Source organism: Prunus dulcis, chromosome 3 (assembly GCF_902201215.1).
Source record: "Prunus dulcis chromosome 3, ALMONDv2, whole genome shotgun sequence".
NCBI classification, from domain to species: domain Eukaryota; kingdom Viridiplantae; phylum Streptophyta; class Magnoliopsida; order Rosales; family Rosaceae; genus Prunus; species Prunus dulcis.
Window position 1 is genome coordinate 9,769,101 of NC_047652.1, and position 18,068 is coordinate 9,787,168.

At 36.1% G+C, this 18,068-nt stretch overlaps 1 protein-coding gene across 1 annotated transcript; it reads left to right on the forward strand.

The window, feature by feature from the left end:
* Positions 1–1,952: 1,952 nt before the first annotated feature.
* Positions 1,953–5,629, forward strand: LOC117621711 (mitogen-activated protein kinase kinase kinase 17-like). The gene is made up of 3 exons (XM_034352262.1): positions 1,953–2,085; positions 3,812–3,818; positions 4,909–5,629. The coding sequence occupies exons 1-3, from the start codon at positions 1,953–1,955 to the stop codon at positions 5,627–5,629; spliced, it is 861 nt and encodes a 286-aa protein (XP_034208153.1).
* Positions 5,630–18,068: the final 12,439 nt, after the last annotated feature.

Here is an 18,068-nt window from a genome sequence, read left to right on the forward strand (position 1 = left end):
TCTCAGCTTCAATTTGAGCTCATCGTCAGCAAATCGGATTGGGTCTTGGGAGAGTGTTGTAGAGGAGGACAAGAGAAATATTTTTCACATTGGTGGTCGGGAAGTCAAACAGTCACTATGTTGCGAATGGACATGGGAAGAAGTGTTGGGGTGTGGGAGGAGGGGGGAAGGGAAAGAAAGAAGAAGGAGAAAAAAATATATAAAAAGAGCCCGATATTGTAGCATTAATAAATTTGAAAATTCCCTTTATGTCCTTTTCATTTCTAGACCTTTCCTCCTTTCAGAATTAGGCGTGCCGCATGTCTACGTCATCGAGCTCTATGCAACGATGCCACTCAATCCCCCAAAATCCTTCCCAAACAAAAAGTGACTAAAGTGCCCTTATACTCAATGGCAAAAAAGTAATTTCACAATTAAATAATTAAATAAACCCTTAAATTGGGTCGGGATGTTATATATATATATATATATGTGTGTGTGTGTGTGCGCGCGCGCGCGCGTTTGCTTCCTTTTATATATATGTACCTGCATTACAAGTAATAGTTTTTTTCTTGAGTTTTCTTAAACAATCTTTTGATGGAGTCTCCTACACACACACACACACACACACACCTCTGCCTTCTAGGTAGTAGTTGTTTTTTCTTGGGTTTTCCAAAGCAATTTTTATGGAGTTTTATCTCAATATACTTAAGTGTGAGTATACCTGTTGCAAATGTATGAGTTCTTTTTTTTCCTTTTTCTATAACCTTTAAAATAGGTACTTTTTTACTTTAATTATGAGTTTAAAATCCCATACCAAAAAGTCTTATATAAGTTCAATTACTTGAACTAGAGGCAAGTTATGGGTATAACTATGTGCACAAGAGCTGGCTTTTGGGTTTAATTACCTACACTAGAGGTAACTTATGGATTTAATTACTTGGACTAGAGGTAATTTATGGGTTTAATTACCTGAACAAGAGGTGGGGTTGCAATTAAATTCAAATCAAATTTGATAATTTCCTACAAATCAGTAACTTACCGGTTTTACAAATAAATATTTTACCTTATTTATGTTTTAGGGGCATAATTGGAACAAATAAATAAATAAATAATAAATAAAATAAAGTGTAAACATCAATAAATAAATAAAAGCATGTAATCTTATGTGGCACAAAAGTCAAAGGACTTAAATCAACAACAATTTCTACATGGATTGCACCTAGCACATCTCTCATAAGAATTGGACTTATGCCAAATTTTCTATAAAAAGAATGGAGAAGAAAGCTAGGGTTTGAAGAAAATAAATCCTAGCATTGAAAAGACATGAAATCCATGAAATCAAAATCTTGCAAGATATATTGAAATATGAAAATTTGGTTTTGTAGATAATTACCATATTATCTCGCCATCTCAAACAATAGAATCTCCAAATTAAAATGTAAAAATTTGTTTGGTCAAGATTAGGATCTTCGCGTTCTACTCTTTCCAAGCGACAAGTCCTTACTCTTTCCTAAGTTATAGATAAATGAAGTTTCCAAAATTGAAACCCTTAATTAACAAAAAGATAAGAAAGAAAAAATGATAAACTAATCTGGAAATTATGTTATTGGTTATCTAGTAGCTTGGTGTTTACGTAACAAATGAAAACCTAATAAGCATCAATTAAACCTGACCTACTTTATACCCTAAACCACATATTCGATGCATCTTCCAATGCCCAATCAAGCAGGTGATTTAAACTATAAAATGAATTTTATGGGTCTAAGCTTAATTTACTATAAACAATAAAGCATTACAGAGCACAATCAAGCAGCCGCTAATTCTGTCAGAAAGACTAGCTTATTTCCTTGTGGAGTGCACTAGCTCTGAGAGGGAAATTTATTAGAAAAAGGAAGCTATGGTTTGTTTTCCTTGCTACTCCCAAGAAACCAACAAAGGATGAGCACAGCCGTATGCTCAATTTGCCAGAAATGATGGCGGTGAAATCAGCAAAGTTCTCTGCTTTTGAGTCCATTAAACATGAGTCAGACGTTCTCTTTGAGATCAAGGGTTGCCCTTTCGTTATCAAGCGCTCGGGTGAAGAGACCACAGCCATTGACAAGGGTGATGTAAAACCCCGACTCCAAATTTGATCCCTTATTTAAATTATTTAAGTGAAATTATAAATTTACCCTTGGGGTAGGGGTATTTTAGTCATTTCCTTACCCGAACAGAGTTTGGGGCAGTGACTAGTATTTTCGGGTAGATCGTGTTGAGATGAGTCCTTAGACACGTAGTGTGCTTGATTCGGAGTTGAAACGAAGAAGTTACGAGCAAAACAAGCTTAGTTGCAAAACCGTAAATATTTCGAAATGGATTTTTTTGATTAAAAATCAGATTTCCTCTCTCTCTCTCTCTCTCTCTCTCTCTCTCTCCCTCCCGATCGCGCCTCCTTCTCGTCAAAACAGCAGCGGGGGTTTTTCTGCCGCCATTGCTTCCTCCGGCCACCATTCGAGGTGGTGTTGGTCCCAAAATGGCCGGCTGTTCTCCCGCTTCCAACCCCAGCCAAGCCCCGCCTCCAGCAGCCGCGAGTTTCGCCGGAAATTGCAGAGAATCCGGCGGTTTTTCCCGAATTTTCAAACCACTCGTTCTCTCTCATTTCTCCTCCAAATTTGACTAGTAAGGTATGGATTTCTACCTATTTTCCATGCTCTAGCTGATGGTTGGGTAGGGTTGCATTAATTTTGAGCCTAAGTCGTTGGATTTTGGATTTAGGGTTCGCTGATTTTGGGATCTCGATTCCGGCCACTTCCGGTCAGTTTTTGGGATAGGTCCAAGAACAAAAGTGGTTCCAAATAGGGTGTTATACCTAGAGCAGGAGTTTGGAGCCGTGGTTTTATGATTTTTAGGCTATGCGTAATTGCTTTGGGCACCCACGAGCTGCCGAAGTGTGTGGCAGTGCGTGGGCACCTTAGAAAAAGGGCATTGTGTTCCGATGCAATCTCCTTATTGTCCCGAGCGCGTCAGTGTGCTCGGATTTCAATTCAGAGATTGTTTGACTATCGAACGGATTTTGCATATTGTGCGTTATTCGGGTTCGATAGGTTTGAACCTTGGATAGTCTTGAATTTAATATAGGTTAATCTAGGCATTTCTAGGATCATGTAGGAATTCATGGATCGTGAATCAGAGCCCCGGATGTTCCGATTTAAAATTTTTAAAGTTTATGTTTATATTAACTGTCAAATCGTGCAATCATGAGCGATCCGACCGTCCGATCCGGACCAAACTTGCAGGACGTATATCCTAAACCTTGTGGAACCTATAGGAACTTTCGAATCAGAATTTGGAGGTCGTGGGCCCCGTGGGCCTGTTTGACCAAGTATGGGTAGTTTGACCCTTGGTTGACCGTGAGTCTTCCGAGGTAGTTTTACCTTCCTAAGAGGATTATAATGATCCTAGTGAAAGGTCTTGAGCGTCGTTGAGCTATGTTGACTAGGTTGAGATTTTTAGAGTGTTTATTATTATTGCAGGAAACTTTTAGATATTATTTTAATAATGGAAATTATGAAATTTATGTTTATGTGCAGGATCGGTGGTCTAAAAATAATAGTATTGTCCAGACTAAATTACGTTGCAGCCTACTATAGACTGGTATCACTAAAATGAGAATACCTCTAGTATTAGTTTAGATAAGTGAGAGTATGTCAGTTTGAAGTGCTATACGCACTACCCTAAGTACCACCCTATGATTGTTAGGTCCCATGTGGCGTAGGTTATCCGGCGTGCGGACAGACCCCATATGTGGCGTTGAAATTTCCGGCATATGGGGAGATTATGTGAATGTTAGGTCACACGTAGCGTAGGTTATCTGGCGTGCTGATAGACCCAATATGTGGCGTTGGAATTTCCGGCATATGGGGAGATTATATGATTGTCAGGTCCCACGTGGCGTAGGTTCTCTGGCATGAGGACAGACCCCATACGTGGCGTTGGAATTTCCAGCGTAGGGGGAGATGCTATGATTGTTAGGTCACACATGGCGTAGGTTATCCGGGGTGATGACAGACCCCATATGTGGCGTTGGAATTTCCGACATATGGGGAGATGATATGATTGTTAGGTCACACGTGGCGTAGGTTATCCGGCGTGATGACAGACCCCATATGTGGCGTTGGAATTTCCAGCATATGGGAGATGATATGATTGTTAGGTCACACGTGGCGTAGGATTTTCCGGCGTGATGACAGATTCCATATGTGACGTTAGAATTTCCGGCGTATGGGGAGATTATGTGAATAACAGAGAGATGAATAAAGGTATTGTATGTGTTTGGAATCGGGTTTTAGTAGGAAGAACTACGTGTGGCTTGATCCCTTAGTAAGCGTACGTAGGCAGCCTAGGGTAGTGCCCAGGTGCAGCTACGGGCTAAACTTCACTTGGACCCTATCGATGGTCCTGAAATTCGGATGGAAACAAGGCTTGTTTGAATAAATATTTGTTATTCCGTTAGACTGAGTGAATGTTGTTAATTTGTGGATGTGATTATGTTAGGAGGTTAAAATCGTATGTTGGTTATTCAGGAAGTTAATCTATGTTAATTACAGTAGGCGTTCATAAGTAAGTTTGAGTTTATATTATGCATTGCTTAATGCATTAATTTGATTTAAGAAAATTGTTGGTGGTTCTGTTTCGAATTATTTGAAGGCCGGAGCCATTTGTGTGAACTGCATAAAGTTATATTGTGCGTGCTGCCTGTTGGGATATAAATTGTGAATTTTGTGCAGGTTGAAATTTAGGGAATGTTCAATTTACAGGGGAGAGACTCAGCCAAAATTTCGGCAGAAAGTCCCGGTCTTTAGTAAGTGGGCCCGACATCGGGGTAATGTCGGGAATTCCACAGGATTCGTCTTGGATTTCGAAAAATTCGGGGCGGGTCCTGTCAAGTGACATGGTTTACAACTTGTTGTTAGAATTTGCTTCCGGAGGAACCCTAGATGGTCTCATACATAAATCCAAAGGTCATAAATTACCCGAATATGATGTTAGAAGATACACAAGGTCAATTCTTGAAGGGATTCAACACATTCACAAGTGTGACTATGTTCACTGCGATTTGAAGCCGGACAACATTTTGCTTGTGCCTACCACAACAACTAGTTCTGGTGGTACTACTTTTGTAGCCAAGATTGCAGATTTCGGACTCACTATGAAAACCAAGGTGAATTACAGTCGACGGAGAGGCACGCCTAGGTATCTGTCCCCAAAGGCTTTTATTAATAACAAACAAGATCAATCCTCAGATATTTGGTCTTTAGGTTGTATTGTGTTTGAGATACTAACCGGCAAGTCTCCCTGGGATTTGAAGCCTGACAATCCAAACAATCTTCCTGATGTGTTGATGTTTGATCATCTACGTACTTGCAAAATTCCAACTGGAATCTCAGATGTGGCCAGGGATTTTCTCAATAGTTGCATTGCCATGAAGAGCAGGGAAAGATTCACAGCGGAAAGTCTCTTGTCTCATCCATTCGTAGCGCCGCCACAACCATCAAAAGAGTGTCATACCAAGGTGAAGCTGGTTAACTCCTTTTTGGGCTACGCATCTGGTGTATGTTGCTTCAAACCGAACTCAGATTACCATGCAAACTCTGCCATTGTTCAATGAAAGCATTCTTCCCTGCTGGATTTCGGTATTCCAGCTAGGTTGTTTGTTGTTGTATTCCTTTTTTGTTTGTAATGTGAATCAATTCAAATTAATCATCTGTTACAAACACTCTGAATAATCAGGTTGAATTTGCAAAGAATGACTAAATTTTAAAAATGAATTGTTTATGGCTTTCAATAAATTTTAGAAGTTTTCAAGACAAAACTCATAACTTAATTACTAGTTTGACTGTTATTATATAATGAAGGTGAAGTTTTTTTATTAATATCATATGATTAAGGTGAAGCTTTTCGAGTCCAAAATATATGTTACTCATCATCCTTAGAGGATAGGTCAATGTCACTCTTATCATATTTTTTTGGGAGCTGAAGTCATGGAAATATAGATGGGGCTCTAAAAATGGTGGATAGAGTCTCATTTAGAGCTCCGATCGAATGTTCAGGGCTCTGAAGGTATCTTTCCTACAATGGGGGGCTCTATATGTATTTTTTTTATTATGTAATTTTGTTTATGTGATCATTGTTGTTATTATTAACTAATTTTGTTTTAATATATGATTATGTTAGTTATGCTAGTGTTTTTTTTAATGAACATTTCTACCCAAAATAATCAAAATTTGAACAAGATTCCAAAAATAATATTTTATTTTAATGTACTTTGAAAGAAAAAGCAAATAAATATGAAGTCCTAATATGAAAATAATTTCTGAATTTATAATTAATAAGATTAAACCTATGTCAATCTAGAAATTGAATTAGTAATTTCTGGCCCATTTGGTCGGCTAGCTTGGACTGATTAAGATGGACTTTGAAATATTAGATTAGGCTGGCCTTAGCTTGGACTGATTAAGATGGACTTTCTAATATTAGATTAGGCTGGCCTCGACTGGTTAGGTTTTGAGTCCAGTCTTGTTCATTTTTGCACTAAATAACAGACTGGAATTAGCTTTTTATTTATTTAATAAATCAATATTTTTATTTTATGTTTTGATTAACAATAATTCTAACTTTTCGCCCCAAATTGAAGAAAAACCTCAAATGTTTGCAAAATGCTTTTTATTTATTTAATAAATCAATATTTTTATTTTATGTTTTGATTAACAATAATTCTAACTTTTCGCCCCAAATTGAAGAAAAACCTCAAATGTTTGCAAAATGCGTAGATCCAAATGAAAAATCCTAATCAAACCAAGAAGATAACTCTCAAACCCAAAATACCTGAAAAATCCATTGTATATTTTTCAAATTCAATAAAGTACAAAATGAAAAGCAACATTGGCAGGAAATTTTTTTTTTTGAATGAATGATGCAAATTCTGGAATCCCAATACCATATCTGAAAGATCTTCAATGAAAATTGACATTAAACCCAAAAAGAAAAACAAAATCACAGCACTCAACGTCGTCAACACATCTCAATATCTAACACAAATTAAAAATAAAAAAATTAAGAGAGCCAAATAAACTAAAACAAAGAATCAGTTAAAAAAAAAAAACCAGAAGAGAAAGGAAATGAAGAGAGAGGAGGGACGAGAGAAGAAGAGAGATGAGAGATGAGAGAGGAGAGAATATAGCAGAGACGACGCAGAGGAGAGAAGAGGGAAACGAGCAGGCTGAGGGAGACTTCACGTTCAGCAGAGAAGACAAAGAGAAGAGAAGAGACGAAAGCTCGTTAGTCTTCGAAACCCATGTCTCAGCGTGGGTTTTCAAATCCAATCTGTGATTCATTTAAGCCCACCGAACAACAAACTGGACCCATATCCTTTTTAATTGAATTTGTCCAGTACACTCCTAATATAGTAATATTATAGCAACTGGGGCAAGGTGTTTATTGTCAGGGGCGACCTTGAGGTGGTGCAAGTGACACCACCGCACAGGGCTTCCGAAAAAAAATTATTTATATTATAAATTACAGGAATTGTATATATACTTTAGTGTTCTACATGTTGGCACAAAAGTGTTCGTGGCGGAGTTGGCATTCCATCACATATCCTTTAACAAAAGGCTTGGGTTTGAGTTTCATTGAAGGCATTCTATTTGCGTTTGTTATTATTATTATTATTTTTCTTTATAACAACAAACTTTAAATATATCAATCTCTTTTGTTTGAGTATCAAAGTACTTTCTTCAACTAAAAAAAACAAAAAAACTTCGTGGCTTCTTCTTTCTCTTAAACTCTAATTTTCTAGTAAGTAATTATCATCATTCATCAATCTCTTGGTTCTTTTTTCAATCATTTGACAATTTTGGTTATTCTTTCAATTTCAGGAATTTTCACACCAAAAAGTAAAAACCCTAATTCCTAAATTCATAAAACCACTCAAAATTATATAGTCGGATTCAATCAAATCTCAAAGAGGAGCTCTAGATAGATTCATTGTTAAAGAATCACATGCTACAATTGATGAAAATATTTCCAATGAACAAGAGGATGATGTTGAGGAATTGCAACATATTGAAAACAATATGGATGAATGTGTGGGTAATGTTGAGCATAATGAGAATGATGACAATGAAAATGTTGATATTGATGAAAATATCATTTTATGACATTAAGGTATGGCAAAAAAACTTTATAGTATTTTCGTATTAGATTATGTGAGGCCCCAATTTAAATTTCACAAGGACTCTCAAAATCTCAGGAACGGTTCTGTCTATTATGCCTTTAAAATAGCTTCATTACCAATTCATTGTAAATTTCCCTGTGCAAATAGTAGTTTTCTAACTAGCTTAATGCTAATGGTAATTTTTTGGTGATTTTCAGTGTGCTGGTTTACTGAACTAGAAATTCATTTTTCTGTTTGGGGTTAGAGTAACTCTTAAGTAGTCTCTTTGATCCTGGTTTTGCTAGTTTTGTGCAACCTCCCTTTGCCTGATGGGTGCTCCCCTTAATTTAGCTATGGGAATCAGGGGGTGGGGTCAATGGCGGATCTAGGATTCTCAGGCCAAGGGGCCATAGTATAAGAGCTTCGAATTTTTAAAAAAAGAAAAGAACACTAAAAAAACAGAAAAATAGTACTTTCATCCAAGCTTCAATTGTACACGACAATTTTTCTTTTGAAAACATTGCATTATAGCTTCATAAATCATTTATTTTTTAGTAATTTTAGGCACTTTTGTTAATATCTGATCTAAAAGAGATTATCATTTTTATTTATAAAAAATGAAATTATAATGTATAGAGACTAAAATTATCTTTAAAAAAAAATTCAAATGAAACAAGCCCAACCCCCCACTTTGAAAAAGAAAAGAAAAGAAAAACAAAAAACAAAACCTCTCTATCTTCTTCTTCACAGTTTCACTGTCTGCAACATCCACCCCAATCCTCTCTCCCTAGACTTTCTCAACTTTTATAAATAAAAAATTTACTACGTATCAATCAATATTTAATATACCCCATCAATCCACATTATAATATCCATAAAAAAACTAACAATATCAACAAGGGTGGAGGTTGGAGTTTGGGAGGTTTGGAGGTTTGGAGGTTTGGAGCTCTTAGGGTTTGAAAGGGTGAGATAGGAATTGGGAATGGAAAAGGTTTGGAGGTGCTGTGCTGAATTGGGTAAGGGATGGGCTTCTTTATTTTTATTTTTTTTGGTTTTTAAAACTTGGTCCAAAACAACTTCATTTTGAGGCCAGGTCAATTTTTTAAAAAAATTGGACTGAGCCTTGGTCCAAATGACATCGTTTAGTCAGGCTCGTTTTAAAAAACATTTGATGCGCATCGCTTGCAACATCGCAGCAAGGCAGAAAGGCAGACAGGTTGAGCACCTGGTGTGCACACAAAATGTTACTTCATTGTTGTCCAAGTGGTCGTTCATGCAATCCACAACCAGATTTTCGGCATTCCAATGGGTCGTACGAGCCCCTTGTCCCAATGTGTGTCCGCCTTTGGGTGGGGTTGGTGATTTATTGTATAAGAACAGTAAGTGAATTTGGGGTTTTATGAGGATAAAGTCGGTGAGGCTTCTCTATATGATGGTTTTCCTTGTAACGGTTGATTTTAATATAAGTGTTGTTTGATATAAGACTTGGATGCCAAGCTATTAAATAACAGCTGGAAAACTACAACAACTTTTTCAAAATGCTTTTGAATTTAGAAACTTTTTAACCCGGAAGGATTAGGACTCGGATACAACGGCACTTATATAAACATTTTTAAAAAATTATTTAAAGTTTATTAAGTTTTCTAAATGAAGGATGTGTTTTCTTTAGTACATGCAATTGGGGATAGGGGTATGCATAAATATTTATTGGGTGCTTAGGGGTTTCGAACCACTGCATATATGAGTGGAGGTCAAAGAGCCCAACCAACTAAGCTATACCCCCATTAATGGATATGCTTATTTTTTTGATAAAAACAAGATAGAATTTTATTAGATCGATAACAATAAAGAGTACATATGACATAGACTGTAAAGGGAGAGTCATCCCAAACTAGCAATTACAATGGTGTTCACCCATTTTGATTTTAATCCTGAGATGGTAGGGTAAAGTTCCCCATTGACTTGACAACCATTGGTGGTCAACAAGTCAACTTTCTTTTGTGCATGAGCGTGCCACTACAAGTAGTTCAAAACCCTAGCAGACTTCTAAAAAATAGATAAGTTGCATCCCAAGTTACTGACTTCTAAACAAGCAATTGTGAATTTGGGTGAGGAATATCTCCCAAGTAAGTTCTTTTCTTGCCTCAGACTGGTGAAGACTTCACAATTTTTCATAGTACAAAATTGGTAGTTCTGCCCAGAATATATGAAAAGAAAGTAAACTGTTTAGGTAAAACTGCCTATTACAAGACTCAGAAAGAGAAAAAGCCAACTCCATAAAAGACAACAGAGCATTGGACTTCAATTTCTGCCTGGGTAGCTGCTTCTGATTCGGATTGGATTAGATGTGTCTATTCTAGATTGAGTCGTCAACACCTTCAACTGATGGATTTTAGCTAGAAATTGATACCAACGTTTGAGTTTGGTAGAGCTTTAATCTATTTCAAGTCCTGGAAGACTTTTTGAAAGGACAGAATTGGAGCCTCTTCAGTATGAAAGGGGCAGGAGTGTCTGGATTTGACGATCATTGAGCCTGAGCTACACTATATTATATGTTCTGCTTGATCAGGGCATTCCATAAATTTGTTGAGGTTTTCATGTTGTGAGAACCCAAACTCTACTTAACTTGGCTTGTGCTGAACCAAATTTGTAACGAAAGAAATTTCGCTTTGTAAAACTATTTCTCTGAACTAAACTGAAATCAAAGTTTCGAATTCTAGCTGACTTATTTCTTGCGGCTCAAGGAGCTTTGGTCGCTCCAGTGTTTAAAGGCTTTTGAGATGAATTGATCATTTTGAGTTTGTTAGTTATGACGTTGAGAGTTTTTGTCTTGATTAATTTTTTTGGTTGTCCTTTGATCTGTTCACCTCCTCTCATATTTATAGGAAATGCTGGAGTGGGGGTCTTTAAATTTTTAATAATGGGCAACAAATCTTAAAAAAATCTTTCCTTTTTTTCAATGTCATAAAAGAAGGAAGCTACTATTTCGGCAGAGAAGGGCCATCAATAATCAGCTTTCATAGAGGTCTTTTCCTTGCATTTTCTGAAAGAAAAACCAACTCTTCTTTGTTCCCTGTTTGTTCTTTGTAAAGAGAAAGAACACAATCTGCCATGATGGTCAGTTTGCTTTTCCTGTTGAACAACTCCCTTGCTCCCTACTTATCTCTTGAAAACGTAGTCTGCTTATCTCTTGGAAAGGCCACCTGCTTTGATGCAGAGTTTCTCTTCATATAAAAAGGGATTTTGATCTTCTTCCTTTGGCTGCAAAAAATGGAGAAGTCCTCTTGTAAGACCTGCCTTCATTAGCTTCCTATCAACTCCTCTGTGATAGTTGAAAATTTTGACTTTTCAAAGTCAAGAAGTCACGTAGGGGCTTCTTTGAGAAAAAGATCTGTTATTTTTGCCTTTTTGGGGTAGAGACCAAGTGGTGAGATTTTCTCAGAAGCTGGGCTTTTATCCAAAACTGATTTTCTCATAAGCTGGGCTTTTATCCAAAACTGTGTGTATCAGTTTCTTAATTGCTAATAATGGTATTTTATTCTTTTCAGATCATGGCCATATTTGTAATTTGTTCAAAAAGGTCTGTTCTTTTTCAGTGTCTTGATTTTTTCCTTCTGATTCTTGTCGATGAAAGCCCAAATGTTTGGTTCATGGGCCTCTCGAAAAAAATGGGATAGTGTAGCTCAAGTGGTTACACACTGCATCCGAAGTCCTACGTTCGATTCCCAACCTTCTCCAATATCGCTTGTAACAAAACTAGCAATCACGACAAAAAAATTAGGCAATAGTAACCTTTTTCGTGACTTCTTTGGTGATTGTTGAACAATCACCATTTTTGGTGACTAAATGCAGTTATGATTTTAGCATTCGTGATATATGAGGCCGTGACAATTGAAATTGCTATTTGTTACGATTTTTTACCACCAATCGTGTGAAATTTGGTTGACTCCAATTGCTTCAAAAGTACAGTGGGGCCTATAGCATATCCAATTAACTTTTGTCATATATTTATATTTTATTACTTTTTTTGTTGGAATATTTTATTACTTTTTGACTAGACCCACAACGTGCAACCAATTTTAATATATTTTCTATTTCAGAGCATTACATTTTTAAGAAGAAAATAACAATTTTTATTTGGTATATTTCTTCCTTTTCTAGTTGGTATACTTCTTTCCTTTTCATTTTCCAATAATTGATTAAAATATACCTATAAATCCATCCATTACTACAACATCACTGCCGTTCAATACAATAGAAAAATATATTGTTTTTATTTCAAAGGCTTAGAGCACCTCTACCCAAAAAGGCAAGGCTAAGGCAAAGGCAACGCAATATTTGTTACTAATCACGTAAATAGTGGCAACCTTGTTGTTTTTGTTTCCACCCCAAATGGCAAGGGCAATTACTATTCACTTTTTTTTATTTTCTATTTTTTATTTTTAAACTATTAATTTTGATAAGATTTTTGGTTGCCACGTGTCACTATTTATTATAAAATTTCCATCTCAAATTTCATATAAAATTTTCAGATAAGATTTTCAGTTGCCACGTGTCCGTATTTATTATAAAATTCACATCTCACTCATTATACAATTGAAATACCTACTCACTCATTATACAATTGAAATACTCCCGGTCCTCATAGTCCAACACAATCGAGTATAAGGACGACTCAATCATTGGTGAAGGCGGTTCCACTGGATCATGACGTGGGGGAGTATTTTCCTTCGGAGGACGTAATAGTGCCATTATTTCCGACATGGAATGTAGCACTGGAAAAAATGAATTGGAAATGCAAATATATATATATGACATTAAATTGAATAAAACGGCAATTTATTTTTTTTACCTCGTCGCCAATATTTTGACCTCTTTGAATGTTTGTCCATGACCCTTTGGCTTCGATGAAAGAGGTCATTTGTATTTTTGCACAAATGAAATTTTGTAGTAGAAAATTTTGTGTGAAAAGTGAAAAATATTGGAAGGAGATGAATTTGTATGAAGATTTGGTGTTGAAATTGAATAATATTGGTAGGAGATGAATTTGTATGAAGATTTGGTGTTGAAATTGAATAATATTGGTAGGTATTTATAGAAAAGTATAATCCAAGTAAAACGCAATAATAATCCAAGTCAAACATGTCAAGAACTTGATTAACCAAACAATAATCCAGAAATATATATGTACTTGATGCAAGACGAAGACTTGATGAAGATTCTGCAATTCAATTATACCACAAAAATCAGAAGAAGAAAAAAAAAAAAAAACATAACCAAAGCATCACAAAACAACCATGCCAAAAAACTAAAACTGAGAAAATCCAAAAAATGCAACATCAATAAGCAAGAACCAAATCAAAAAATATAAACACTAACTGATAATCAAACCAAATTAATCATCAGTTAGCCCAAAATAAAAATCCTCACCTTGTTTCGTATGCTTAGGGCCAGTTTGGCATTGCTATGCTGTGAAAATAATCGCTGTCAAATTTACTTTGAGAGAAATCAACTGTGAGAGAAAGTAGTTTGGCGTTTGGTAAAATTTTTATTAAAAGTGTTGTTGGTATTGATTTTACTCATAATCAGAAAATGATTGCCGATTAATCATTAAAACCAGCTTCTCTTCGAAATTGATTCTTACATAATTAGAAAATGAAAGCACCTCATTAGCTGCTTCCCTTTATAGCTTTCTCTCACATCAATTTTTAATAATAAGTGATTTCTCATAGTTTACCAAACGGGTTGGGCTTCCCAAAATTTTAAAAAAAATCACTTATCACCCCAAATAAGCAATACCAAACGGGCACTTAGTCCAAATAGACATGAAAAACCAAGAAATCTAAAAAAATAATCACAGCCCTGAATTGAAACCTAAACATCAAAATATGAAGTAAAAAAAAAAAAAAACAAACCCTAAATGGTAACACTACCTTTGACGGAGGGCTGGCGGGATCCACCATGTCTTCTTGTCCACCATTGCCTAAGGAGAGGTGATGGTTGCTTGGTGGTGATAGATTTGGTGGTAAAACTAGGGGTGGGCACTGTCCAGATTGGATCGGTTTCACCTCAAAACTACGGCTAAACCAATTACAATATGACGGTTTGGTGTTTGGTTAGGTTTGGATAAAAGTTATAAAGGAAATCGAACCAAACCAAACCAATTTAAGACAGATTGGTTCAGTTTGGTTCTGCCGGTTTGGGCCTAAGCCCAATTCTCTTTCTTTTAGTATTTTTTCAACATTGTTAGCCAAATTATAACCAAAAAAATCCACAACTTACTTCATACATAAATCATTTTCTAGAGCACGAAACCATCATAGAGCTCAAAATGTCATAAAACTTCATATTTCACTAACTAATATAGCTCAATTCAAATATTCATACATAGTTATTAATTAATTATAGTATTACACATGTAAAATAAAATATAAATAAATAAATATACACATAAACTGTCCGGTTTGATTTAAACCGGTTGATAAAAAGCTCAAAACCAAACCAAACCAAACTATAAATGGTCCAGTTTAGTTTTTAAACTATTTGACTTTTTCTTGGTCAAAACCAAACCAAACCAGTAATTATGGTTTGGTTCGGCCGGTTTCATCGGTTCGGCCGGATTAATGCCCACTCCTAAGTAAAACCTATAAAAAGTTAAACATGAACTACTAATAACATCAAAAACTAAACTTTTAAAAAAAAAAACTAAATATGATATATGTATATTTAGTACTACTAATTCATCGGTTCATATGATATATGTATATTTTATGAATTGTGATACTCCTTTGGAATTGTGGAATCTGGTATAGACTTAACTTGTGTGTTTCATAAGATTAATCAGACTTTCTCATGTTTGGGTAAACAAGTGCCTCAGAAAAAGGCATGTTCGCCAGGAATGTTAGTTGTATCTGGTGTACGCTATCTGGTGTCTGCTTATGTATGTGGGAACATATTGTGAAATTGTACTATATCTTGAGTATGTAGATTGCAGCTTAGCTTGTTTTTAGTTGGTAAAAAAAAGAAGAAAAAAAAAGGTAGCTACAATAATTTTGTTTACTGTGAATTGTGGCAGATAATTCACTTATATAGGTTGATAGAGAATGACTATAGAAGTTTTGAATGTTCTGTGTGTGTGATGCTGATTATTGATATAAGAACTACATGTGGCTTGATCCCTCACAAAAGGGTACATAGGTAGCCTGGGGTTTAACCTAGGTGCAGCCACAAAATAAATTGTTTGAGCTGTGCTTGTATTGTTCTAAGTGTGGAAATGAATTTTGGAAGACGAAAGATCTTTTCTGATTGTTGTTACTATAATTGTTACGGGTGTATGGATTTAAAAGGAGTTCAAAAGCAAGAATGTTTTAGAAAATGTTTGGTTATGAGGCCGGAGGCCAGTTTTTTTGTTGTGTGTAACATACTTTATGCATGCTGAAGTTTGGTAATTTTAAACTGTGTTTTTGACAAGTTGAAAATTTTGGTAAAGTCCGTTTTTCAAGGGAGACTTTGTCTAGATTTAGGTAATGGTCTCGACCCTCTTTTCCTTTGTTTTAGGGGAAGAAGATGTTTCCAATTAGTAAGTGGGCCCAGCATCAATTCGATGTTAGAAAAATCACAAGATCTGTCATGGATTTCGGGGAATTCGGGGTGGGTCCTGTCAACTTGGTATCAAAGCATTAAGTTCAAATTCTTGACTCCGCACTTTGTGTGCATCCTTAAGTTTTGGCAATGTGGTGTGTTCCTGTGCGGAATGGTGCCTTTCAATGCCAAGGACATGACAAATCGTATTAGAATGTTTCGTAAGTTCATATCCCTAGAAAACGCAGTGAACCTTATGTTCGGGACCTCCAATTTGCTATCCAACAATTCCTATTGGCCCTTATTAAGAAGTTAAACTCATCCCAGAAATTGCATCACGATCCAACATTCAGTTTGACCTTGATTGCGGAACTGGTTAATTAGGCTCGTGGGGCCCACGACCTCCAATTACCGATTCATAAGTTCCTATAAGTCCCACAATGTATACTTAACAAGTTATGAGGGTTTGGTCTCGATTGAGTGGTCAGATTGCTCTAGAGGTAACCGTTTTACATAACCCTAAACTCATTGATTCGGAGTACTCGAGACTCCGATTCTCGATCCAAAAGTTCCTACACGTTCCTAAAGGTACTGGGAACTATGTATTTGAAAACGGGACCGATCCGACGGTCTGAACCTATCAAACTCAGATATCGCCTAATGGGCGTAATATCCGTTCAATAGTCAAACGGTATCCAATTTCTAATCTGAGCATACCTCGTACTCCAGACAACATGGGGAGTATTTTGGAACTCAATGATCCACCACAATTTTGCCCTTGGGGCAGGGGCACTTTAGTAGCTTTTTAAGCCAAAAGAATTTGTGGAATTTGAGTGGCACCCAAGCATAGAGCTCACTCTCACGAGTTCGTAGACACATAGTGTGCTAAAATAAGAGTTATAACGAAGAAGTTGTGGGCAGCGAAAGTACAGTGGCACAATAGTAAATTTTTCAAAGTTGGGTTTCAAGATAGATCAGCTCTCTCTCTCTCTCTCTGATCCCACAACCGTAAATTTTTTGAAGTTGGGTTTTAAAATAGAATAGCTCTCTCTCTGTCTCCCCCTCTCTCTCCTTCATGAAAACAGGCCACTTTGGCCGACGTTTTCTCCTCCATCCGACAACCAAATCCGATGATTCTTGTTGCAACAAAATCGTCTCTTCCTCCTCTACAAGTCCATTTCCACCTTCGAAACTCCAAGATCGATCGAGATTTTCGACTGATACCTTGCCAAAAACCCTAGTTCGTCGCCGGAACTGTTCGTGCAATTTCTGACTGCCAAAACCTTCAAACCAAGTGCTCTTACTTCACATATTCCAGAGGAAGAGCTCTCTCAGGATTGAGTAGCATGGACCTTTTGTGTGTGGACATTTGGTTTTAAATTAGCATTTTTTTCAAATATGGAATTGCATGCATAAATGAGATTAGATTTAGAACTAGGCTTATTTGGTTTATTGGGATTTGATATATGTTTTGACTATGGTTTTAGAGTATCTTATGGGATTACTAGAACTTATTGTTAGTTATTAAGTAAATGAATTTTGAGTTTTGGATTATGATTTTATGGGAATGTGACATGGGTTTTTCAGGGATTATTATTGTTATTATGGTTATTATAAAAGTATATGGATTGGGTGATATGGGGTTTGATTATGAAAGTATTTTATCGATTGTCTTGCATATTTATATAATTTAGATGATTTAGATTATTGAGTTTATGAAATTATAATATTGTTTATTTTGTGGATTATAGTATTTTATGGAATTATTGGAGTTTATTTTCATATTTGGAGTTTATGAATATTTTGAGTTATGGATATGATATATATGGATAATTTGATTTGGATATTTGTGAAAACGAGCCTTGGAACTCGGCTATGTTATTGGAAAGAGTATGGTAAGGGAATTTGTGATTTATATTATGTATAAATATATGGGTATTGAGTTATGGACGCTATTAATATCCGGATGTCTATGTATATGGGATTGGATACATTCGAATATTTGGAATTTGGGATATAGTTATGGTATGTGAGTTGGGATGTGGAATACGTTATATTGGAGTGCTTTTAGCACCACCATGTGTACCTCCCCTTGGGTATTGGTTCTTTTACTCACAAGTGGCGTTGAATTTTTCGGTGTGTAAGCTCACTTGGTTACTATTACTTTATCATACATGGCGTTGGATTTTCCGGCGTATGTGTTGTAGAGTGGTAGTCCCCCGATTGGACAGCTCATCCCTAGAAGCAGGGTAGAAAGTTGAAACCCTGTGGGCTAGTCAAACGATCCCTGTGTCGGATTGTTTCTTCAATACAA